This window comes from Equus quagga, chromosome 15 (assembly GCF_021613505.1).
Source record: "Equus quagga isolate Etosha38 chromosome 15, UCLA_HA_Equagga_1.0, whole genome shotgun sequence".
Lineage (NCBI taxonomy): Eukaryota > Metazoa > Chordata > Mammalia > Perissodactyla > Equidae > Equus > Equus quagga.
The window spans coordinates 62,709,601-62,734,638 of NC_060281.1; the positions used below are offsets into that span (position 1 = coordinate 62,709,601).

The 25,038-nt window shown below is 41.1% G+C and overlaps 1 protein-coding gene across 6 annotated transcripts in view; it reads left to right on the forward strand.

The window, feature by feature from the left end:
* Nucleotides 1-25,038, forward strand: part of EXOC2 (exocyst complex component 2) — a 203,679-nt gene that overhangs the window by 112,738 nt on the left and 65,903 nt on the right. For all 6 annotated transcript variants that reach the window (XM_046639503.1, XM_046639504.1, XM_046639506.1 and 3 more), the window contains 8 exons: nucleotides 2,584-2,709; nucleotides 6,954-7,078; nucleotides 15,541-15,606; nucleotides 15,780-15,937; nucleotides 16,344-16,465; nucleotides 17,867-17,928; nucleotides 24,073-24,153; nucleotides 24,623-24,682. In XM_046639503.1, the coding sequence (XP_046495459.1) occupies nucleotides 2,584-2,709; nucleotides 6,954-7,078; nucleotides 15,541-15,606; nucleotides 15,780-15,937; nucleotides 16,344-16,465; nucleotides 17,867-17,928; nucleotides 24,073-24,153; nucleotides 24,623-24,682 (800 nt within the window). The remainder of the gene's footprint in view (nucleotides 1-2,583; nucleotides 2,710-6,953; nucleotides 7,079-15,540; nucleotides 15,607-15,779; nucleotides 15,938-16,343; nucleotides 16,466-17,866; nucleotides 17,929-24,072; nucleotides 24,154-24,622; nucleotides 24,683-25,038) is intronic.

Consider the following 25,038-nt stretch of genomic DNA (forward strand, 5'->3'; position numbering starts at 1 on the left):
GGAGGCAGGAGATGGTGCATAGTGTATCATGAGGATGCAGGAGATCGTGCATAGTGTATCATGTTAAGTGGCTCCTGACAGGAGGAGCCTAGAAAAGTAGGCTCTCCATAGCACTTTTTACTGGATTCATTGCTTTATTTTCTGCCTTCTCCGCCAGAGTGTGAACCCCCTGAGAGCAGGGCGTTGTCTGTTCGTCGCCGCATCCGTAGGGCCTGCGGTTCCTGGTGCATGGGAGATGCTCCATAATACTTATTCAGCGTTATTGAATGCCTAACATTATCAGTGGCATACAATTATTTTATAAATGTGTTGTATCTTTTGTACCTGAAAACAAATCTATAAGCTTTGAATATTCTACTAAGATGTAAAGGAAGGAGTAAAGTTCTTATTGAATAATTTAGTATCAGTCACTCAGTATATTGAGGGAGTTCTTTGCGGAACGTCCAGTGACTGTGGATGGAGATTTAATACTTAATCCTTAACCCTGAGAAGATAATATTCTGATTTGGAGATAGGCGATACTTAGCTGTTAACAATAGAAGGTAGGTTGTGAAGTCAACTAAACTATGTACATTTTAACTGCTGTCAGAGGGTGAAGAGAGAGAACACTTTGAGCTGGAATAGTAAGAGGTGACTTCATGGAGTAACTGTAATTCAAGTTGCATTTTTAAGGATGAGCATTTAAGTGGATGAAGGATGCGTAAGGCCTTTCAGGTAGAAAGGATAGTAAGTAAGGCAGGAAAAGGTAAGATGCATTTTCATAGGGAGAATATTTGTGTCCTATGATGGTAAATACTCTATAAATGTTTATTGAATTCACTTTGTTTTGAGGGTCTTTGAATGCTCAGCTAAAGAGCTCAGAGTAGTGGTTACAGGTACCTGTGTAGACTGACTAGGCAAATTTTACCACTTAAAGCCAACATGTAATTAAGTCTTTTGGCAACATAGGATTCCATTCCTAATAGCTCTGGAGATCCATTTTAGAGAAAATGTTTTCTGGTTCTTAGGATAATTAGATTGGAATTCTGAGGGTTTTCTGGAAGGCTTCTGAGAAAACAGTCAAGAAAGCAGTATTTCAATGATACTAACCGAAGACAATAAAGAGAATTTCTTGACAGTGCTCAAATGTTAGGCTTCTGAAATGTTAGTGTGAGGTGAAAAGGATCCAAACTAGGTGCTGGCATCCGGAATAGAAATAGGGAATCAAATCCCACGTCCCAAAGAAAGACATCATGGCATTTGGGGATTTAAATTTTAAGGGAGAAGTCAAAGATTTATGCTACAGGTCTGTGTCATTAAAGGAGAGTCAGAACTCCATGACTGTGTTTCCAAGTGCGAAGTTGTTTTTTAAAAAATGATTTCTCCTCCTGATTTTTATGTTTATAGAAACACCTCTGCCCACTCCCATTTTGCGTAACGTTGTTCTAAAATGATACAAACGTTTCCCTTGATGGTTTGTCATATCTGGATGTTAAGCCAGAGCGATGGGTTGAATCCTCTGAATCAGTCATTTGTCGTGGTGGGAACAGCTGAGCTTTCTTTCTGTTTTTTTGTTTTGTTTTGGTTTGGTTTTCCTGACGGGCTGAGTTTCCTTTTATTTTTTTTTTTAGTTTTTAAAAATTTATCTTATTGAGGTCACATTGGTTTAGAACGTTATATTAATTTCAAGTGTACATCATTATATTTCGACTTTTGTATAGGCTGCCTTGTGTTGTTCACAGCAAGTCTAGCTTCTGTCTGTCACTGTAAATAGGTACCCCTTTACCTATTTTGCCCACCCCCACTGCCTTCTCTTCTGATAACCTTGGCAGCATTATTCACAATAGGCAAGACTCAGAAGACACTTAAGTGCCCATCGATGGATGAATGGATAAAGAAGATGTGGGGATGACTTTTAAAAGCTATTTGAAGAAAATATTTATTTATTTGTTTGTTTGTTTGTTTGTGGGAGATTAGCCCTGAGGTAACAGCTGCTGTCAGTCCTCCTCTTTTTGCTGAGGAAGACTGGCCTTGAGCTAACATCCGTGCCCATCTTCCTCTACTTTATATGTGGGACGCCTGCCACAGCATGGCTTGCCAAGCGGTACGTAGGCTGGCACCCAGGATCTGAACGGGCGAACCCCAGGCCGCTGAAGGGGAGCATGCAAACTCAACCACTACACTACTGGGCCAGCCCCTAGAGAAATTATTTTTTATTTTGCTTAGTAAATGTTTTGTTTAAAAGAATGGAGGGGCCAGTCGGGTGGCATAGCAGTTGAGTTCACATGCTCCACTTCGGTGGCCCAGGGTTCACCAGTTTGGATCCTGGGCGTGACCTAGGCACCGCTTGTCAAGCCGTGCTGTGGCAGGCATCCCACATATAAACTAGAGGAAGATGGGCATGGATGTTGGCTCAGGGCTACTCTTTGTCAGCAAAAAGAGGAGGATGGGTGGCAGATGTTAGCTCAGGGCTAATCTTCCTCGAATAAATAAATAAATAAAAGAATGGAACGATTGAGCAAGAAATAACTCAGCAAAGTAGTCCATTAAATCAGCTAAATAAGGATAGATGTAATATATGGAGGTGTCGCCTCTGTCCTCCAGGTACTCCAGGCCTTCACAGTCCCATGATCGACCTGGATAACGATGTGCGGCCCTCGGTGTTGGGTCACCTTAGTCAGACGGCGTCACTGACGAGGGGCAGCAGCTTCCAGTCCATCCGGGATGATAGTAAGTATCTCTAGCCCCACTTTGTTTTTTAAATTTGTGCTTGTGTAATTTCAAACATTTTCTCTTGGAAAATTCCATAATTAGTTGTGTTACTGCCGTTAAGTATTACCAATCATCATCTCTTCTACTTATTAAGCAGCTACCCAGTAATTAAATTTAAATAATTAAAATGAATTTTTCCCTGTACATTAAAGAAATGCTATATGATTTTTTAATAAGTTATAGGGCACAGGTCAGTGTTTAGTTTCCTCTTCCCTTTGCCTCTGTTGTCTAGAAATTGTCTGCAGGCCATAAGCCAGGGTGACGGTGGGCTCAACATGTGTTTCTCTTCCCTTAGGGGTCACAGTCCTGTGCTGCCTATTGTCAATGTTTGAAAACAGTTGTTTGTTTTTTTTTTTTTTAAAGATTTTATTTTTCCTTTTTCTCCCCAAAGCCCCCCCGGTACATAGTTGTATATTCTCCGTTGTGGGTCCTTCTAGTTGTGGCATGTGGGATGCTGCCTCAGCGTGGTTTGACGAGCAGTGCCATGTCCGCGCCCAGGATTTGAACCAACGAAACACTGGGCCACCTGCAGCGGAGCGCGCGAACTCAACCACTCGGCCACGGGGCCAGCCCCGAAAACAGTTGTTTTTATATGTATTTTTTCTCCTCATTTTCTAGTTATTTATTACTGGAGGTCAAATCCAATCCTTATTACTTCAGTATGGATAGAAGTGGAAGGAAAATAATTCATGTTTAATTTCCCTAAAATTTTTACTTGAAATTAGAACATTAGGAAGGATTGCTTACTGGAAACAATAGGTGTGAATAAAGTTGTGGAAGCTCATTCTTGACTTTGTGATCAAAGCAAAATTTATGAGACTACGTACTTTGTGATTTTCATTGAAAAAAATTGGACATTCCTGCCATATCCCCTTAGTTCTTTTCATCAGTCTTAGGAAATAACTCTTGAAGTTTTTCTGTCGGTGATACAGCATGTGGGAATTTAACTAGGACATGGTGGATTCAGTAAAAAAGAAAATCCAAAATAATTTTTCAGTTATAATAATCAGAATTTGAATGAGTTAGACAAGGAATGAGGGAGAAGGTCTCTCCTTACACACATACGTACATAGGCATAAAGAGTCTGCTGGTAGTAGAGAGACTAAACGAACCACGGACTGAGGACTGCTCTCTCATTGGGCAGGAGGCTGCAGGAACCTGTCCGCTTTTGAAGAACCCTGATGAGTGCCAGCACGTTTAAGTAACTGCAAGACTTCCAGCTCAGTGTGGTTGTCTGGCGATACTGTTGAGCAGCTGTATTAACACTCCATACTGTGGTGAACTCAGACAAAATAATTTTACCGATTAATCTGCCATAAAAAGATTCAGCTGAAGGAATCTTTTAGGAAGCCTTTTGGAATTGGTTTATGTTTTTATTTATATTTGTCCAGGTGCTTTTCCTATTTTAAAATTGTTTCAGTTAGAATACTTATTAATTAATGGTTTTAACAAGAGAGAAGCTGAGTTTCCTTTGTTTATTTTGTGGTTTTTAGAGAATTTTTCTGGTAAATTTGTGAAAAGGCAGTGTCCACTATTTTTCTTTGGGATGGAGGCATTCTCCATGACAGACTGATCTTTGAGGCTGAGTGGATACGTAGAAAATCTCTGTGTATGTGGAAAACAAGGATGGGTGGTAAGCCAGCCCAGACCACACAAAGAGCTTGTCCGACTTCAGAGCCAGTGGGGACCTGGGTTTCGCTTATGTTGCTTTTACTTTGATTTCCTAGCAAACAAGCCCTGCAAAGAATCTGTGACAAAGGATGCCAGGTGCGTTTCTCACAATATGGATGTGCAAAATAATGGTCAATATAGCTGCAAAGTGGAGGTCAGATCTCTTGCAACATTAATTTGGGGGAAGGTACCATGTACGAGTCTGCTTCCTACCATATGAGGCAGGTCTTCCAATACTTCAGATTTTAGGTTTTCTTGTCCTATTTCTTACCTTGTCATTGGCCCATAACATACCGGCCTGGGGCTTACGCTGTGTAGCGTGCTGCCTGCCATTTGGAAAGCAGTTAGTGTTTATCTATACTTAGTGTGTCTGTTTCAGCTCTGTCTCCAGATGAAATATACCTCTTATCTCATTAGACTCATATCACATACGATTGGGGCTCCTTTCGTTGGCTGTCCATTCAGTTGTAGGCTCTGTGAGGGGGAGACCTGCCCTGTTCAGCGTGAGTGGTGAGGAGCATAGACCTTGGGGTGCAGCCGCAGGATCAGCGCACTGTGAACAGTCAGTAGATAGTGGCTGAAGGAACAAGTACACATTTACGGTGTGCCCCAAATAAAGAACCATGCCGTTCACATAGGTCACAACTGAATTTAAAGCTTTCCCCACAGCTCATAACATAGACAAAGGGCTAATATGCCTAATAAATAAGGAGGCTTTACAGGCCGCAAAGAGGAAGTCTGAGTGGTTCTTAAGCATATGAATAGGTACTAGCTACACAACCTTGTTCATAATAAAAATTAAAAGGCAGTGTAATACTATAGTGACATATCCGTTTGGCAAAACCCCCAGGTGTTTGTTGTTTTGGGTTTTGTGTATTTGATTTGTTCATTGGCGAGGTTGTAAGGAAGCTGCCACTTCCATTGTTGCTAGCGGGTATGTAAATAATCCCTGTAGAGGATTTAATGATACCTGTCAGAACTACAGCTCCGTGCACTCTGGGACCCAGCACTCCCTGTTCTGAGAATGTGTTCTACACTCTTACTTGTACATGTGCTCAATGATGTAGGTAACAAAGTTGTTGGTTGAAGCATTATTTTTAACTGCAAAAGGTTGGAAACTGTCTTGTCCATTACAAGGGGACTTGTTAAATTATGATGCATCCAAAACATGAACTGCTATGTAACTGTGGGTAGAAAGGGAGGAAGCATTTTATGTATGAATATGGAAGAACTCCAGGATCCATTGTTAAATGAAAAAAAGCCAAGTGTCAAAAGAGTGTGTTTAGTTTGCTTTCATTTGTGTAAGAGAGCTTCTGGGTGGTGAGTGGAGGATACGTGTTTATTTTTAATTGTGTATATAAAAGACATTTCAGAAAGAATCACAAGAAACTAATAACAGTGGTTTCTTGGGGCCGAAGTTGGGAACTGGGCACATGGGCAATGAGGGTGGGCTCATGTGCCCCCTCATAGACTTTTCACTGTACACTTTTTAAGTTTTCTTTTCTAACCATATATTGTCTCTTTAGAAAATTACTAAACATTTTAGAATAAATAAAATCCACCTTCCCCCCACTAGAATAACAACAATAATAGCAGCAACAGAACTTTCTGCCTAGGAGTGTTCTGAAGGGAAGCTGGCAGTTGGTGAAGGAGTTAATGAAAGCCCCTTCTCTGACTTGCCTTTGGAGTTGTTGAATAGAAGTCAGAGGTGGGCCCCGAAGCGTCCTGATCATTACTGTGAAACTGGGCAGTTGGGGTGCCTGTGCCCTGCTCCTGCTGGAGGCTCTGAGGCAGCCCAGCAGGGCCAGGCAGCAGGGCTCGGAAGGACGCGGACACAGGAAAGAGTGCAGTGAAGATGGAAGAGACTGGAAAATGACTAATGCTCACTGAATTACTACATTTGGTTTTGTTCCTGTGAACCTATTCATCCGAGAAGAAACCTCTAAGAACTCATTTCTCGCTTACTACAATAACTGCATTAAATGATATGTAGCCAAAGAGGCTTCAATATTTTTGTTTTTTCTTAAATTTCTTTGTTATGGGAAGAGTTATTCATTACATGATTGTGCTTGAGTATGTTCCTTTCTGATGGCTTGATTCCTCACTGAGTATTTGCCACGTAGGGTGCATGGTTGCGTCTCTAACAGGTTGACAGTAACCTCCCATTTAATTGTTGGCATGGGGCAGCCCTGCCCTTGCCTGACTTTTTGAAGAGAAGTATAGCATCCTGAAGACAAGGCTGAAAAGCCAAAGCACCCTCATCTTTGAGGCTCCCACTTCTGCTGCTGTGCCCTCCTGCTCTGTCTGCCCTGCCGAGCAGAGCAAGGACCTCTGCTTGACATGTGCTCTGTGCCCGCGGGCCTGGGAGTGTGATGTGAGAAAAGGAGTATTGGTCAGTCAGCAAGTTAAAGCTCTGCAGCCAGAGTGGGAGGAGTGGGGCCCGCTTGTTGGGGGGCAGCACTGTGCTCAAGCAGATTTCTATTCCTGATTCAAAACCCTATTGAGAGTATTTTATTCTTTCTTCTCCTTAGCATGGAGATACAAAACTCCCCACCGGGTGGCATTTGTTGAAAAATTGACCAAGCTTGTTTTAAGTCAGCTGCCTAACTTCTGGAAACTCTGGATTTCATATGTTAATGGAAGCCTTTTCAGTGAGGTATGTATACAAATTTGACTATAGATGTAGCAAACTCGTTGTGAATTTCTAGTCTTAAAGATATTACATTTTGAATTGACTGTTTGAAAACCTTGGAGGCCCAAAGCTATGACTATTGTCAGATATTTTCAGATTAGTTAAAAGTGCCATAAAGCCCTATCACTTAATAGCTGTATGACCATGAACAAGTTACTTAAGTGTCTGGACTCAGTATCCTCAACTGTGTGAAGAGAATATAAGTGTCTCTATCTCAAAAGGTGGTTGTGAGGATTAAATGAGAGTCAATTAAAGAAAAAAAGAAACAAAATATTTTCAAGGATTCTGAATTGAGTATAATGCCAGTCAGGCCAAATTATGGATGAAATTATTCTGTGTTTGGCTATGAACAAGTGGTGAAACAAGGATAAAATGTTTGTAGCTTGCACACAGGTCAGAAATAATCCATATAGTTATAAAATTTCTTAGTTGGAGAGAATTTAAAGATGCCGTTTTCTGTCCCCCATAGGATCAGCCTATAGAAGTTGTCATAAGCCTTCACATTTTCATAGGTCACGCATTTACTTAGTGCTTAAGCATAATATAATTGGTAGCACAGCAATTAGGAACATTAAGTAATGACTCTGACTTCTGTGTGTAGCACAGGGAGCTCAGACTCATCACTTTGCAGGCTCACTTTAGTGCCCTGTGAAAGGCCCCCGGGTCCTGGAGTAGAGACGTAGTGCCCTTGTCCTCAAGCTGCCAAGGAGGCCACCTTGGGAACCTGGGAGGCCAGCTCTGGTTTTGTGTCTACACAGAGAACTCTTCACAGCCCTGAGAGCTGGGAGAGGTAGGGATCTTCCTGAGGGTGAAGGCTATTTCTTGCATTTTTTGCATTTGTCAACACAGAAAGTGAGTGTGGAAAAGGGCTAAACCATTTTTGCTCTTTTACAGCAAGGCACACTTTGTGGTTCAGGACCTCCCTTCCTTGGTGGGAAGTGGTTGGGAGTCTTGGTGTTCCAGGAGCCCGTCCAGTCTCATTTGACCACGGACATACAGTCACGGGACTGTTAAAGAAATAGAGCTTGTCTCTGGAGTTGTTTTATTTTTCTTTGTATATTTAATTCTTATTTGCTCACTGTCACTTTTCTTTTAAACCTAATAGATCCTTAGATCCTTGTTTATATGAATGGTTAGTTATCTAAAGCATAAAATTTACTTAGTGCATGAAAAACAGAAAAAGAATAGTGTGAGAAAAAACAAACTCTTTAGTGCAGAACACCAATCTCTTAGGTGTGGGTTATCACTATTTTTCTTCCTTTAACTTCAGCAGCGTACCACTTACCATACAGTCATGTGTTGCTTAATGACAGGGATGCGTTCTGAGAAACGCGTCTTTAGGCGATTTCGTCATTGTGCAAATATCACAGAGTATACTTACACAAACCTAGATGGTACGGTCTACTGCACACCCAGGCTGTGTGTACTCATCTTATGGGACCACTGTTGTTTATGCGGTCTGTCCTTGACTGAAACATCCTTAGGTGGTGTGTGACCGTACTTTATAAGTGAACATTCAGATACTCTAGCAATAAATAATGTGTGTCACAACTTCCTTATGTCCTTGCTATATTGCTTGGTTATGAAAGGTCGATTGAAAAGTTAACTCTACAGAGAAGGTCCGTCTTCCATAGGATAAATGAGGAGTTTGGCTTGCCTTCATAAATGCCGAGCGGCTTATTAAGCTGGCTGAGGAAGAGAGTACTTTAATTTCAGTTTTTCTGGTCTTCTGAAAAAAGTTTTCTCAATGTTCTGCTTTCGAACATGTCCCCATTGACTCGCATTTTTATTCATCTCAGCTGAATGAGAGTTGTGTGGCTCGTGGTGCGAGGACAGGTTTGGGTTTTCTCGCCCTCTGCCACAGTGGGGACAGCCGCACCACTCATATTCATATCAGGTCATAACTTCCTCCTCTTACCTGCTCCTTCTCTCACTAGATCCCTCATGAGGCCTGGAAAGGTCAGATGCGTCTGTGCCGGTGCCTTGGACAGATAGTGTTCACAGCTTTTCTTACAGAACACTAACTAGTATTATAGTAGGAATGTCCAGTATATATCACTTATTGGCTGTGACCTTATGCCTAACTTGACTTCTCTGGGCCTCCTTCCGTAGGGGTGGTTTGAGAATTAAATGAGTTAACATAAGTGAAGTGCTTATAACAGAGTCTGGCAGAGAAATAAGAATTTTCTCATATTATTTGGAATAAATATTTATTCCATTATTTGAAATCTTACTGGCCTGGCACACAGCAGGTGTCAGTGAGCACAGTGTAGTAGAAGTGAGGAGATCCCGGGCCGGCGAGCTGCTGGAGTGGTGCTGAGTCCCTTCAAGGTGGACTGCCTCGTCTAAAGATCAGTCCCTTAGGAGGTGCGTTTTAACTTAATTATTTGTTTCCAGCCACGTGTTTCATTTCAGTAGGATCGGGTCCTACAGGTGGCCCGCCACATGTGGACAGTAGTTGCCTTATCGAGTCTTTTTAGAATTCAGAAAATTCCTAAGAGTTTTTGGGCTAGGATGTTTTAGTGAAAAGGGAATATATTTTCCTTCCTTATAGGTTATCCTAGTTGTGGTAAAAGTGTAAATGAAATATTTGGTTGAGGATGAAAAGTAACTGAACTACTTCAGAACTTAGGAACAACGTTAGCGCTGAATAATAATGTTAATTAGTTGTACTGAGTTGGATATGACTGTGATATCTCTACCTATTCATATTTATAAACTTTCCTTAAAAGTTTATAGTAATAATTATTAAGTAAGTATAATTTGCTCTACAGGTTTGGGCATGTTTTTCTAACTATTTAGCTTCTGTTGAAAAGCTAGAGAGACAGGCAAGAGCAGTAGAAAGGAATGGAGCAGTTAGGAAAGTGCACCTGCCCGTCTCAGCCTGGGAGTGAGATCCAGAAAACTGATGAAATGGATGCTGGGAGAGCTCGGGGCTTTTTATGGTGGGCTCTTCATCTCATATAAGAAAGCTTTGTAATGTTTAAACACAATATGCTTGAAATTTCTTATTTTTCTTGTTATAGAACTATTTTGTTTTATTAAGAGCCCATCCGTTACAGATTCAGATGGAGTTTCCAACAGTTTAAAAAATAGTCACTTTTTCAAACCAGTCTCGCCCGTGTGAAGTAACACATGTGAATCAAAGCAGTGAAATGCAGCCGTTGGCCTCACCACAAAGGAGTTTTGGTCTGTGTGTGCAGGAAGGAGTTAAGGTTTGTAGTTAACGATATGGCTAATAGTAGGTTAAGATCTCACCTTTAGATATATTTTAAATATGATGTATTTTGAGGTGAAAATTTTTAAAGCATTCAAATAATTTTTAAACATTAGGAATCAGCATTTTAAAAAGTTCTGTAACTCATAGTATGTAAGTTAAAATGCACTTTATGTTCCAAAATTAGATTTGCTTTTAAAGATAGGGCAAACCTTGCATAATTCAGTGTGTTGGAGATGTTCAACTCATCATCAAATTAAAACAATAAGTGACTATTTTTTGGTTAGCAATTGCAAGAGATATGCCTTACAACTAATTCCCCCACCCCTCCACTTTTCATGAGTTTGGAGACAGGTCCTTGAAGTTTACAAAATTATTCTGTCCAGTAGATGTCATCATGCATTCATTAGCACCTGTTTGGTGGGCAAAATTGTTTGGGCAAAATTTAGCTTTAATTTTGATAAGATTTTTTTTTAAACAATTGATTTTCACCCTTTGATTTAAAAATATTTCACAGAACAATGGATTATGAAATAATCTTCCTCTTGAACAAGCCCACTGTCCAAAAAGTTCAGTACTAGGTACTGTGGTGGATACTGCTAGAAAGACACTACCTGAAAGTCAGGACACTTTGAGTTTACACTGGCATGACCCTTCCCTGAGACAAGTATGCCTTCTGTCAGAGTCTCGTCCCTTCCTTCACGTTGTACTGAACCAGATCTGTGTTAGGATGGTGGTTCTATTTCCAACTATACTTGTAAAGAGACAGAGATCTGCTGTAGGGAATTGGCTCACGTGATTATGGAGGTTAGCAGGTCCCAAGATCTGCAGGGAACAGACTCAAGACCCAGGAAGCACCGATGTTTCTGTCTAAAGGCTGGAAAAGCAGCCAGTTTCCCAGCTGGAGGCAGTCAAGCAGGGGTTCTCCCTTACTCAGAAGAGGGTCAGCCTTTTCCCTTTTGTTCTATTCAGGCCTTCTGCTGCTGGGATGGGGCCCACCCACACTAGGGAGGGCAGCCTGCCTTCCTCAGCCTACTGATCCCAATGTGAATCTCATGCAGAAACCCCTCACAGACACCCCTAGAATAGCGTTAGCCAGTTATCTCGCCACCCTGTGGCCCAGTCAGGTTGAAACGCAGAATGAACCATCACAAGATCTTCAACACAGATTCCACCTACAGGATTCCAGTTTTCTGTGCCTCTGACATCGCAGTAGGTGCTGGGTTCCTCACAGCGTCTGAATTCCACACCTACAACAATCCTCCCAACCTCCAACATTTATGCAAAATTCTTAAACCTCTGCTCGTCCCTTTTGTTGACATCTGAAATCTCAAGGAGAAGCACTGAGTCTGTTGGCCTTTTCAGGAGCATGTCACAGGGTTGTGCCTGGCAGATGCCCTTCAAAGGGCCAGTCTCCATGTGGAGACCCAGGACTTCAGGTTTTTTAAAGAAGGCTTTCAGATAAGCCTAGTAGTCTTCAGGGCCCTCATGCTTTCTGAAATATATTCCAGGAGGTCCCGAGGAGCCCAAACCCTAGGTGATCCTTCATTCACCAGATGTTTATTGAATACCCTCAGTAGCCTCTATGTGCCAGGTACTGTTACGCACTCGTGCACACACATAGATTTTACAATGCATGTGTACAATATAAGTAAAGTAGTGACCAAGATAAACATGACCTCTCTCCTCCTGGGGAGATGAATCAAAATAAAGTTTTAAGAAATTATCCTAAATTCTGGTAAAGGCTATAAAAAGAAACAAATAAGGTCCTCAGATAGATTCTCAGTGGGGGGATGGAGGTGAGGGAAAGTCTCTCTGTGGAGGTGATGTTGAAGCATGAGAAGGAAACTGCCCCACAGAGGACCCGAGGGGAAAAGGCACTGGGCAGAGAGGATGCACTCGCAAAGCTGAGGAGAGGAGCTTGGCATGTTTGAAAACAGAAAGTCACAACATCCGAGTGTGCTAAGCAGGGGATGAGGGCGTCAGGAGAAGCAAGAGTTGAGGCTGGAGGAGCAGGCAGGGCCAGCAGACAGGCCTCCGTATAGACCACGGTGAGGAATTTGTGCTTCAAGTGGGTGGGAAACCACGGAAGGACTCCAAGTGGTGGTGTAATCTGACTGCAAAAAGACCACTCTGGTTGCCTTTTCAAGAGTGAATTGTCACGGAACAAAAGTCAAAGCCGGAAAACTATTGAGGCTGTCCAGGCAGGAAACGATGGTGGGTGGATTAAGGTTTTGCCAGAGGAGTTGGAGAGAGAATGAAATAGGTTTCATTTGTAGTTTGGAAATAGTATTGACCTGACTTACTGATAGATCAGAGGAGGGAGCTGAGGACAAGGATTCAGATGTAGCTCCCATTTGGGCTCCCAAGTGAGTAGATATGCCATTTACAAAGTCAGAAAGACTTGAGGAAGAACACATTTGGAGGAAAATATCAGTTTTCCATTTTTAGTGTGTTGGATTTGAGAGATTCCCGTGAGTTATTCAAGAAGACACGTTAAGTAGGCGATCAGAAATTCAAATCTGGGTCTCAGAGGAAAGATTTGGGCTGGAGATATAAGTCTAGAAGTGTGATATTGTGATTTCTGAGAAGAAATATATATTTGGTCTTCATCCCAGTTTCTGGCACAGAGCTCCTAAAACCCTTGGAATTTCCTGAGGAGTGGTAAAAGGTATCTTTTGCTATGTTAATGGCTTTTCAGCCACCTAAGGATGGGACTCATTGCCCAAAGAACCAGGGTTGGGTTAGAGGGTTGGAGCTGTCAGTCCCCCGGCTGGAGGTCGAACAGTCGCCAGTGGCCAATCCTTTAATCAGTCATGCCTATGTAATGAAGCCTCCAGACAAACCCAGAAGGATGGAGTTCAGAGAGCTGGGCTGGTGAACACGTGGGCGTGGAAGCTCCACGCCCTGCCCTAGACCCTGCCTATGTATCTTTTCTGTCTGGCTATTCCTGAGTTATGCCCTTTTATAATAAACTGTTAATCTAGTGTGCGAATGGGTTTCCTGAGTTCTGTGAGCCACTCTAGCAAATTAATCGGACGCGAGGAGCGGGTGGTGGGAACCTCCAATCTCTAGCCAGTCATGTTGTGACAGTCAGACACGTGACTGACAGATGACAACCTGGGCTTGCGATTGGCATCTGAAATGTGTGTGGGGAGGGGCAGGGGGTTGGTCTCCATAGGACTGAGCCCTTAACCGGTGGATCTGATGCTCTCTCCAGGTGGATAGTATCAGAACTGAGTTGAATTGGAGGACACCCAGCCGGTATCTGGAGAATTGTCAGAGGTGGGGGTAAGCCCCCACAACACGCCTGTTGGAATTGGAGGCAGAACCCAAAATAGGAAGGCCTTAGATAGAAATGGTGTTTGAAGCCGTGAGAATAAATTAGTGAGAAAGTATAGAGAGAACCGAGAAGGCAGTGCCTGGGGCTAAGACCTGTTCAACTGCAGCACTTAGAGGACAGATTTGTGGCCTCGGCAAGCAGGGTCATCATTAGCTTTTCTACACCACAGCCACGCTGTCACCAGAATGGTTATTTTGAATCAGAGCAGCACACGTCACAGAAACGGGAAGTAGGCTAACAGACAGTCAGGGCCATTTGGACTTACCTGAGTGACTGTGACTTGGATGGGAGTCACTTTTGATGTGTCCTCTTTTGCGCTAAACACACAGTGCAGTCGCCAGGCTCAGTCTGTGCTGCCTCGGACGCCTGTGTCCAAGCCATCCTCCTGGGCTGTCTGTCCCCCTCCTCCAGTCTGAGCCGCTACCAGTGCTCTCTGGGCCAGGGCAGCCTCCTCCTGCTGGTCATGCTCCTGACGCTAGACCTCTGGTCACTTCTCGCTGCAGCCAGAAAACACTTCAGTCACTTCTCATTGTCTTAAAAATAAAGGGACAAAATCATGCGTTTCTGAGTTAAATCCTGGTATACAAAGAATTTTGAGTGTTATTGGTCAGTGAACTTAGGAATTTGCTTATGGTGAAGTTTGGGTTTAGTTTTTCAAAAACTAAACTTTAGTTCTTTCAAAGCAAAAGTGGATTTCTACAAAGAAAAAATGATAAGAAAAAAAAGAAAAGCTGCACAGTCTAATATGAAATTTTAAAATGAGTATAAACTATAGCCTGAAGGGGTGTGTGTGTCTGTGTATGTTGACCGCTGTTTATCAGGTAGGTCTGATAATTTGCTGAGAACATTCGGCGTTCCTTACCCTTCTTTTGCTCAGTCACGTCAATAATGTTCATCATATAAACCAATTCTATACGCTGTTTCTCTAGCTTATATATAAAATATATATAACATCACCTGTGTTTTAAAATTAACTTAAAGTCAATATCATCATTTATAATGCAATTGTTCTTAGCTTGAAAGTTCTCTTGACATGTCTCTAACCAGTAATGCCTAAGTATATTTAACTTGAAAGGATAACTTTTGCATTATGTTAATAAAATATCAGAATTTTCTTTTACATTGTGTCATTTTGTTCCTGCTTTATTTGGAAAGTTTCCTAAGCTTGCCTTTCTAGGGCATTTTGTATGGTAATATTTAGTCATTAGAAAATTTGGTAATAAGAAGTTAACTGAAACCAGTTGAACAGATTTCTCTCTTAATCAATGTAAGGCAGTCTTCCACACATTACTTTAAGGAGAAAGAAATATCAGAGGAAAGCGTGGCTATCAGACTCTACATGGCTGTAAAATCCCTGAGAGAAGAGCAGTGATTTATAATTTTTTAAAAACAAAATGCCAGATACAATGCTTATGTTCTTACTATTTGTCGGGGAAATGGAATGAATGCTGTCAGGTACTAGACATTAGTCCCAAGTTTACTCTGCTGTTGTCTCTGTAGTAGCTAATGAGAAGTGATGTTGAGAAGGTACTCTGGGTGTGCTGCTTCTAGGTTTAATCATAGAAAATCGTTGATGAAAATGGCATATGAAATTCACCTACAAAAAAAGATGGTTTCAACTTAATACTTAGGTTTATTTATGGTAATTGTACTTAAAGCTTTTAGGAAGATGAATATCTTCTTCTTGGAATATTAAAAGTTTTCTAATTAGTTATCATTTAGTTAGATTATTTCTTACACATTTCTCTTAATCAGATATTAACCATATTTCATGCTCTCTTTATATACAATGCTAAAGCATTTCACATTTTTATAAATTATTTCTAACGACAACTAATTTTTTTTTTTTTTTTTTTAATTTTTAAGACTGCTGAGAGGTCTGGCCAGATTGAAAGATCAAAGAATGTAAGGCACAGACAGAATGATTTTAAGGTAGGTTAAGGATAAGTATACAGACTTTTCTATAGGGCAGGATTTTCTCCACCAAAGTTACCAGAAGACTTTATCTATGTTCAAGATCCTCGTCATTGTCCAGGTAGATTCCTTTCATTGATTTAATCAAGCGAGTGGCTTTTAATGCAGTTTGCTTGTTCCTTATTGTCTAGAAAATGATTCAGGAAGTCATGCACTGTCTTGTGAAGCTGGTCCGCGGAGCCCTGCTCCCACTCAGCATCTCGGAGGGCGGAGCCAGGCAGCACGGAGGCTGGGAGGGAAAGTCTGAGCTCTCCGGACAGTGGCTTGCTCATGTCATCCAGACCATGAGGTACATGTGGACACATTCTCCTGAAAAGTGGTAGATACTTTCTTATCTTGTTGAAAAAAAGCGAAAGACCTCAGTATGGGCTATGATTTTTAATACATTCAACAAAGACTTTGACTGTGTCCTTTGCTTCCAGTCTTTTCCACAGATCATCTAGCAGTTAAGCTCTTAGACCTTCCTGGTGCTTATGTTTGATGAGAATGTCATACTGGATGTGCATCTTTTTTATTAATTCAGAATTATTATTGTATTATAATGCCTGTTATGATTTTATGTTCGCCTTGTTTTCAAAATAATGTTGTAGCTTATAAGCTTCATAATGAATCATTATAGGATGGCCAAAATGATGACGGGAATTGCTTCCAGATCCCACTATCCTCACTTTGGTTTTGTTGTGTTTGTTTCACAGGCTTACTTATGAATCATTAACTGCCCTCGAAATTCCTAATGACATGTTGCAGACAATCCAGGATCTCATTTTGGATCTCCGAGTACGTTGTGTGATGGTCACATTGCAACACACAGCAGAAGGTATGCTAAGAAAAATTGATGATGTACTAGACAGCAATTATCTGAATATGCCATTGCTTTCCAGCTTCCAAACCTTGAAAATGAGGAAATTGCTCTTAGAGAAATACGAATCTTTCTTTTATTTATTTATTTTTTTGTAAGAAGATTGGCCCTGAGCTAACATCTGTTGCCAATCTTCCTCTTTTTGCTTGAGGAAGATTGTTACTGAGCTAACATCTGTGCCAGTCTTCTTCCATTCTACGTGGGATGCCTCAACAGTGTGGCTGACGAGCAGTGCCAGGTCTACACCCGGGATCCAAACCTGTGAACCCCAGGCCATTAAAGCGGAGGGCACAGACTTAACTACTATGCCACTGGGCCGGCCCCAAAATATGAATATTTTAGATCATCTATAGCTGCCCAATAGAGCTTTTTTCTTTTTTGGATATCTTTCCAAATCTGTTTACTTGAGATGCCAGACCATGCAGAAGTTAAGATGGATATACTTGAAAAATTTTTAAGGATATAAGAACATCCTTATGGCAAATGTTAAGTAGGATATAAAATGTATATTAAATATCCCAATTTTGAAAATATATATGTGTATTTTTAAATTTTAATTTATAACTATCAATATAAAATCATAAAGACTGTTAACAGTAATTCTCTGTGTAGTAGAAATTATAGCTGATGCTCATTTTCTTTATACTTCTTAGAATTTTTCAAGATTTTTTACATACAATCATGAAAAACAATAAAGATTATCTTTACAAAGCAGCCCTTTGGGTGTTAAATATATTCAAAAACAATTAAGGACCTTGTTATAAATGATGCATCAGGATTTTAAGTAGGAAGGTCATATCTGTATGGAATTGGGGACACTGTATAATGGAAGGGGAGTGGAATCCAGGTGAGAAACTGAGCCATGTCCTCATAATTTATCACCTCCTCCCCTCAGGGACCGGAGACAGCCTGCAGTGCTAAAGGTTTGGACATGTGGCATTCCTTTACCCTGAGTCATACTGCCGTCGTTTGGAATGTATATGATTAGAACAGAATCATCAGAAATTTTAGGAAAAAATATTGTATAGCTTACTTTGTACATGTTTAATATTGTCAAGAGTGCTGAAAAAGTAATCAATCATTGTCTAAAGTTGTCAGTAAACCTAGCCTAGCATTCTCCAAATTGGGCAATGCAGTAAAAAATTTGATTTACATTAATGTTTTACTATAAAAATCTAGTGAATAGTACACATTTAAATCCTTGAGTCTACCAGAATTATATTCTGTCCCTGCTTTCACCAAGTTTTTACAAACCTATATAAAGCAATTACAAACCATAACCTTTATAGATTTTTATCTCTATAAAGTTTGATGAGATAATAGTAATAAAAAGTACTTGTGTGCTTGTTTTCCCTGTAGAAATAAAGAGATTAGCTGAAAAGGAAGATTGGATTGTTGATAATGAAGGACTGACTTCTCTAGTAAGTTGAAATACTTTTCAATGATTAATCATTAGTGTATATTATATTCAAAATAACTGATTTGTTATAGTAATAAGGAGCGTATGTTCTTTGTATTGCAACCCTAAATAGTTCCTGGAAATAGAAAAATACACTTCTTAAAGTCTTCCTTCTTGGGCATTTTTGATTAAATCTAACCACAGATATTTAAAAATTAATAAAAACAGTGGGTTTCTTTTAGAGGGATCTTTCTTCATCTTGTATAACTTACTTTTTTTGTTTGCATTACATTTTTTAATAGATTATGCTTAATTCTAAGTTAGCCAGCAACTTGAATTTTTCAGAAAAGCAGAATAGAAAAAATACGATTGCTGGCCCCTAAGCCAAAACTAAACAAACAACAACACACCTCTCCAGACACAGTCACAGGTCAGGCCAGCAATTGTGATCATGATCTGCTCATGCTGGAATCATCATGTTTCAGAGGGGACGTTTAGGTTCTCAAAATACCTTTGAAAATAGTTTGGATGATCTATTGTGTTTTCATGTCTCTCTCATGTATCCCCACAACAATCCTGTAGGTGGGTGTATCAGTTAAGATTGACAGTCAGCTGTCAATCTAAAACATCAAGTGACTTACACAAGATGACCATTTCCTTTTTCTCTCACATTAAAGAAGTCGGGGCTGGTGCATGGCAGCTTAGTCATGCAATCAGTGTACTCAGTGCCCAGGGCTCCTCTGTCTTTCTTCTTTGTGATCATTAGCATGGCTTCTGTCACAGGATGGCCTCATGATCACAAGATGGCCACTGCAGTTCCAACCATCATGGCCTTGTTCCTGTTGGTAGAAAAGTCCAACAGTTTCCCGGGAGCCACAGTTAATTGGACAGAATTACATCTAATTGGACAGAATTTATTCACGTGCCCACCCCTACCTACAAGAGAGCCTGGAAAAAATTTAGTTTCTCAGCAGAGCACATTGCTGGTCCCAATAATTCCTATCTTACTTTAGTAAGAAAAAAGAAGAAGAAAAATTCTGGGGAGGCAACTAGCATTTTCTACCTATTTAGTGGATAAAGAAACTAGAAGAAAATGATTTTCATTTGCTCAAATTTACAAAATAGTGGTGAGTCCAGTTGAGAAGTAATGATCCCATGTAATATTGCTTCATTTCCTCACATTTCTGTACTTCTTATCAACAGTCTTCATTTGAGAGATGGGGAATTTTTGACATGTTGAAATTCTCTCCTTCTATTCCTCCAAAGTTCCAGGTTCTTTCTTAAGTTAGTGTATATATATATATATATATATATAGAAGTGTATCTTACTTTACGTAATGCTGTGGTTTAAAATAGCAGTGCATAATTCCAAATTTTTCTAAATTAAATCATGCTTGAAATTAGTTAGGGAAATGTATTATTATTATTATTTTTTAAAGATTTTATTTTTTCCTTTTTCTCCCCAAAGCCCCCCAGTGCATAGTTGTATATTCTTAGTTGTGGGTCCTTCTAGTTGTGGCATGTGGAACGCTGCCTCAGCGTGGCCTGATGAGCAGTGCTGTGTCCGCGCCCAGGATTCAAACCAACGAAACACTGGGCTGCCTGCAGCGGAGCGCGTGAACTTAACCACTCGGCCATGGGGCCAGCCCCTGGGAAATGTATTATTTTTAACACATCTATTATAATTATATTTTAAAGGATTTACTTATTTTATTTATTTTTTTAATAAAAATTATTTTGTTAATAAAATAGAGGCCATCTGCTTTAACTTATTTGGTTTATTCTATTTTTCACAATTATTTGTATTTAAATACAAACTATCCTATAACTAATTCTGTCACACTAAATATTTAGAGAAAGGAGGTATGGAGCAGACCTGAGATGTGGCTCCTGTAAATACACACCAGACTTCAAGGACTCAGTACAAAAAGAAAGAATGTAAAATATATCAACTTTCTATATTGATTACATATTGAAATAATAATATTTTGATATGTTACATTACATAAATTATATTAAAATTAATTTTTTCCTTTTAGTTTTCTTAATATGATTACTGGAAATTCTAAAATTACATATATGCCTTGTGTTTGTGGCTTGCATTAAACTTCTGTTGGACAGCACTGGTATAGAGGAAAATGTACTGGATTTAGAGTCATACTCAGGTTCAGTCCTTAGTTCTGCCACCTGATGGCCATGCAGTCTTAAAGAAGCCACTCACTTCTCTGCCCCTAGTTAAGGAAGCAGCAGAGTGCTTACTCGCAGTGTCACTGGTTAAGATTAAATGAGCCACTGTGGAATAAAACACGAAACGACCCATATACAGGATTTTTATTTATTAAATTAACACTTGTAGCACTGGGGCCACTATAATAATCATCCCTTAGGGTTATGTCACGCCCGACTGTTTTCACAGCTGTTTCTTATAACCCTCTCCTGCTTGATGATTGCAGTAAGCCTGGAAGACGGCCCCCGGCGAGGGTCAGACCCATCAACGCTGGAGAGCTGGCCCCAGGGAAAGCCAGGCTAGATTAGGCAGGAGTTACCTTGATGCTTAGCTTCTGATACCTGCTTCAGATCAATCTTGTGCAAAGGAAAGAATGTATACATTCAATTTGAGAAAACAGAGCTGTTTGTAAGGGTTTATGTTTCATTAAAAAAACAAGGACAGACATTCAACAAAACTCAGCCATGAAATACATGTTTGCTTTAGATCCTTCTTTAGGTTAATGTTTCCTGTACACAGTCAGTCCAGAATGTGCTTCCGGGATAGCTGCCGCATCTGTGTCCTAGTGTGTGCGCCTGTGTGCTGGCTGCCGCATCTGTGTCCCAGTGTGTGCATGTGTGCTGGCTGCCGCGTCCTTGTCCTAGCATGTGCGCCTGTGTGCTGGCTGCTGCGTCCATGTCCCAGCGTGTGTGCCTGTGTGCTGGCTGCCGCGTCCGTGTCCAAGCGTGTGCACCTGTGTGCTGGCTGCCGCATCTGTGTCCCAGTGTGTGCCTGTGTGCTGGCTGCCACGTCCGTGTCCCAGCGTGTGTGCCTGTGTGCTGGCTGCCACGTCCGTGTCCCAGCGTGTGCACCTGTGTGCTGGCTGCTGCATCTGTGTCCCAGTGTTTGCCTGTGTGCTGGCTGCCATGTCCGTGTCCCAGCGTGTGTGCCTGTGTGCTGGCTGCCATGTCCATGTCCGAGTGTATGCCTGTGTGCTGGCTGCCACGTCCATGTCCCAGCCTGTGTGCCTGTGTGCTGGCTGCCATATCCGTGTCCCAGTGTGTGCCTGTGTGCTGGCTGCCACGTCTGTGTCCCAGTGTGTGCACCTTTGTGCTAGCTGCCATGTCTGTGTCCCAGTGTGCGCGCCTGTGTGCTAGCTGCCATGTCTGTGTCCAAGTGTGTGCCTGTGTGCTGGCTGCCATGTCTGTGTCCAAGTGTGTGCCTGTGTGCTGGCTGCCAAGTGTAAGGTTGTTTGTTTGATTATAGTAGATGAGCCCCTTTGAAATGCTCTGAAATGGTTGTTATAGAAAATTCTTTGTAGTCAATTTAAAGTTTGACTACAGACGTTAGAAACTCTAACACTAGAATAACTAATTTCCTGTTTGGTCTCACACACGCGAGGCAGACAACTACACGCACTGCACCTTGTGGATGAGTGACCCGCAGGAACTTGCACTCCTGGTGTTAGCCAGGCCCTCGAGTTGGACGCTTTGGAGAATAGACTGGAACTGGACCACATTTTTAGCTGTTCACCATGGGCCTCACTTAAGAGAAAAGGTGAATAAGTGTTAGAGTAGCATCTAGGTTCCAGCTTTTAATATTTTAACCTAAGTAAAATCTGCTAAATTCTTAGATTTTGAACAATTCCTTAAATTGCGTCAAAGATTATTATGTACCTCTGATTTATATTTTCTTGACATTTCCATAGCACCACTCCCATTTGTTTGAAATGAGAATGTGTTTTTCTTTACATGTTGCTGGGCTGGGAAAGTGTTTCTTATCCAGTTAAAGAAATGAAGGTGCCTGTGCCTCATGACGGTTCTTTCAGCTGGTACATCACCTCTAATTCAAACCTGACTGCAGTGCTCTGAAGCAGCTTCTTTGAAGCATCCTGTTTTCTTCTCATGCTGAAAATCTGTTCTACCTTTTTTCACTTTGGATCATTCTGAGAATTTTTTTCTTTCAGAAGAACTGGAATGGTTTGCTTTAACTCCTTAGAGTCAGCTAACGTGGATGATTCACTGACGGTGTGCAGAGATAGGACTGTCTTTCTAGAAGAAAGAAATAGTAGATGTTCAGACTGTCATTTACTCCCAGTTTAGCTGAAACTACCCATTTGGCTCTCTAGTGTTCTCTTTCCATTTATTATATTAATATAGATATAAAAAGAAAATAAGGAAATCTAGTCCAAGTTTTAATGCAAGAAATCTAGATAACCAACATGAGCATCAACATTTAACTGCCCACAGTTGAATTTTTTTTTCCCTCTGAGGAAGATTGGCCCTGAGCTAACATCTGTTGCTAGTCTTCCTCTGTTTTGTATATGGGTTGCTGCCACAGCATGGCCGCCAACAAGTAGGGTAGGTCTGTGCCCGAGAACCAGACCTGGGTCACCAAAGCGGAGCATACTGAACTTAACCACTAGGCCACGGGCCCGGCCCCCCACAGTTGAATTTTGGATTTAATTCCTACTCTTATTATCATTTTAACATCTTAGATTGTCATACCTTATGAGGCAGGTGGTTTGGATAAGGTCAGGTGCCTAACAAATGTTTTGACCCTTTAAATACTTTCTGTGCAGTTGATATTTCATCCTATATTCCTTTTTTTTTGGGTAATTCTACTTTCAAGTATTCTTTATGGTGCCCTCTGGTGGCTTCAAAGTGCATTATTAAAATGGCATTCAAGTTGAGGCACTGTTTCAGCTTTCCTTAATTGTCTGGGTTCCTTTTTGTAAGAAGATAAACTTGTCTTTTTTTTGTTTGTATACAGGTGTCTCCTTCTTCTGTTCAGTTTTTTTCCAAACTTTTAAAAAAATTGATCTTCAGTAAAAAAAACACTGAAGCTTGTGTGGGGGAGAGGCTCTGCTGTGGAGTTTTACACAGAGCTGGGCTGGTGAATCTGTGCCGTGCACAGCCCACCACCTGCGTGAGATCCAGCCCCTTAGCTGGCCTCCAGCCCGGGAGCCCCCGCTGGCTGTGAAGCACAGCTGGCTCTTCTTGTGGCTCCTGGCGAGGGCTCGGCCCGCTGGGGGACTGTGCACAGCAGGCCTCCCTGCTCCCTTTTCTTCCCCGCCAGCCCCTCTTGCCCTTCAGGTCTCATCTTCCGTCTCCTCCCTGTCTCAGGAGGCCTTTGACTCTCCTGGTCAGAGCAGGCACCCCAGCACCATTTTTGTCTTGAGTTTTCACTTGTTTTTTCATAATGCTTTGTCTGGTTTGCAATTGCACTTAATTTTATTTCTATAGTTTGTTTTTCTTTTTAGTAAAAAGTCAGGGTTTTGTTGACTGTCTGTTGTGATAGTGTCTCCTGCCCTAGAATATGCGCTTAATGAGAACTCTGTCTGTCTTATTCTGATATTCCCATCACCTAGGGTATGCCTGGCACAAAGTAAAACCTTAAATACAGTCAGGATTCATTTAAACTTACTTTGAATGCCATTTGTTGGACATATTTTCAAGTTTCATTTTCTGACAATGTATATAGAAAATGACTGTAATGACTTTTTTGAATTAAAGACCTTGGACCTCCTCTGGATCATGATTACTAACATTCAATTTTGTTGAACAGTACCAGAGATGTGGAAGATCTTGGAGAGTGAGCTCGTCCCAGAACGCACCCTGGAAATAGCGTTTACTATAGAAACTTGTTGTATCTGCTCTTCAGCATGTCATTTGCCTCTTAGAAGACTAGAGTTTTGAAGAAACATTTTAGTTATACCTGACTTCTGTTCTGGTTGAATTAGATGTATTTGAGAGTCTTAAGATTCACCCATTTTCTAAATACCGAGTGCAGAACATGCCAAACGTAAATCTTAGTGCCTAGGAGATTGTCAGATGATTGGTGTCTCTGTTCCCTTCCATAAATCTGGAAAATTGAGTCTTGGGCCATACTCGCTTGTGTTAAGTGTCTTAATAATCAATGGTTATTTTCCATTTTAAGATGCCCATGTTTTTCCTTCAGCCGTGTCAGTTTGAGCAGTGCATTGTGCGTTCTCTGCAGTCACTCAAAGGCGTTCTAGAGTGCAAGCCTGGAGAAGCCAGTGTAAGTTTCTCTTATGTTCAAACTCTGTTGTAAACTTTTCCAGGGAACCCTTGGGAATCACGGTTGTAGATTTTTGAGTCATTCCAGCACAAGAGCTTTTTCCCCTGACTGCTTGCTTGCCCCCTACATGGGCCCTTGATGTGTTAGTTCTGAGATTGGCTGAAGGAAGTTACAATGTGAGCGTTAAGTGTTGTCGGCAGAGAGCTTGCACTGCTAACACTCACAGACAGAGCATGGCAACCTGGGTGTGGTCAGGCAGTGCCATGCCAGTGTCTTCCCAGGCCGGGACCACTACAGGCAGAAGAAACACCTCCCATAGGCCAGGTCCCACTCCTGTCCCTTTTCATAGAAAGGTTACCCACACTGGAAGCAGTTTGCCATGTGTTAATTTTTTATATCAAACTTTGTAAACAAAAATTTTGTTTTCTTAGCTAAGTCCCAAAATTTTCATCAAAATTCTTCCTTACAGGTCTTTCAACAACCTAAAACACAGGAGGAGGTTTGCCAACTAAGCATCCATATCATGCAGGTAACATGTAAAAGCACTGATGCCCTGAAGCCTGGAGGGCTGCAAATTATTAGTCAACCCCTCCTACTTATAATATATGGTGCAACATATGTTAAATATGTGTTCTTTTTCCTTTTTGTCTGAGTACATAATAGTTTGTGGTAAGTAAGATAACAAAATAAATAACGTTCCAGGTAAGGTTAATTCCAACTTGTTTTAGCAATGCTCCAATATTTCATTTATATTATGCTCCCCTTTCTGTGTTCTCTTGATACTTTGTATCTATTTTTGTTAGAGCACAGATTAAGTGACATGATAATTGTTTATATCATATTTGTAGCATAAAGTTCTGTGATTGGGACCAGTATTTTATGGGG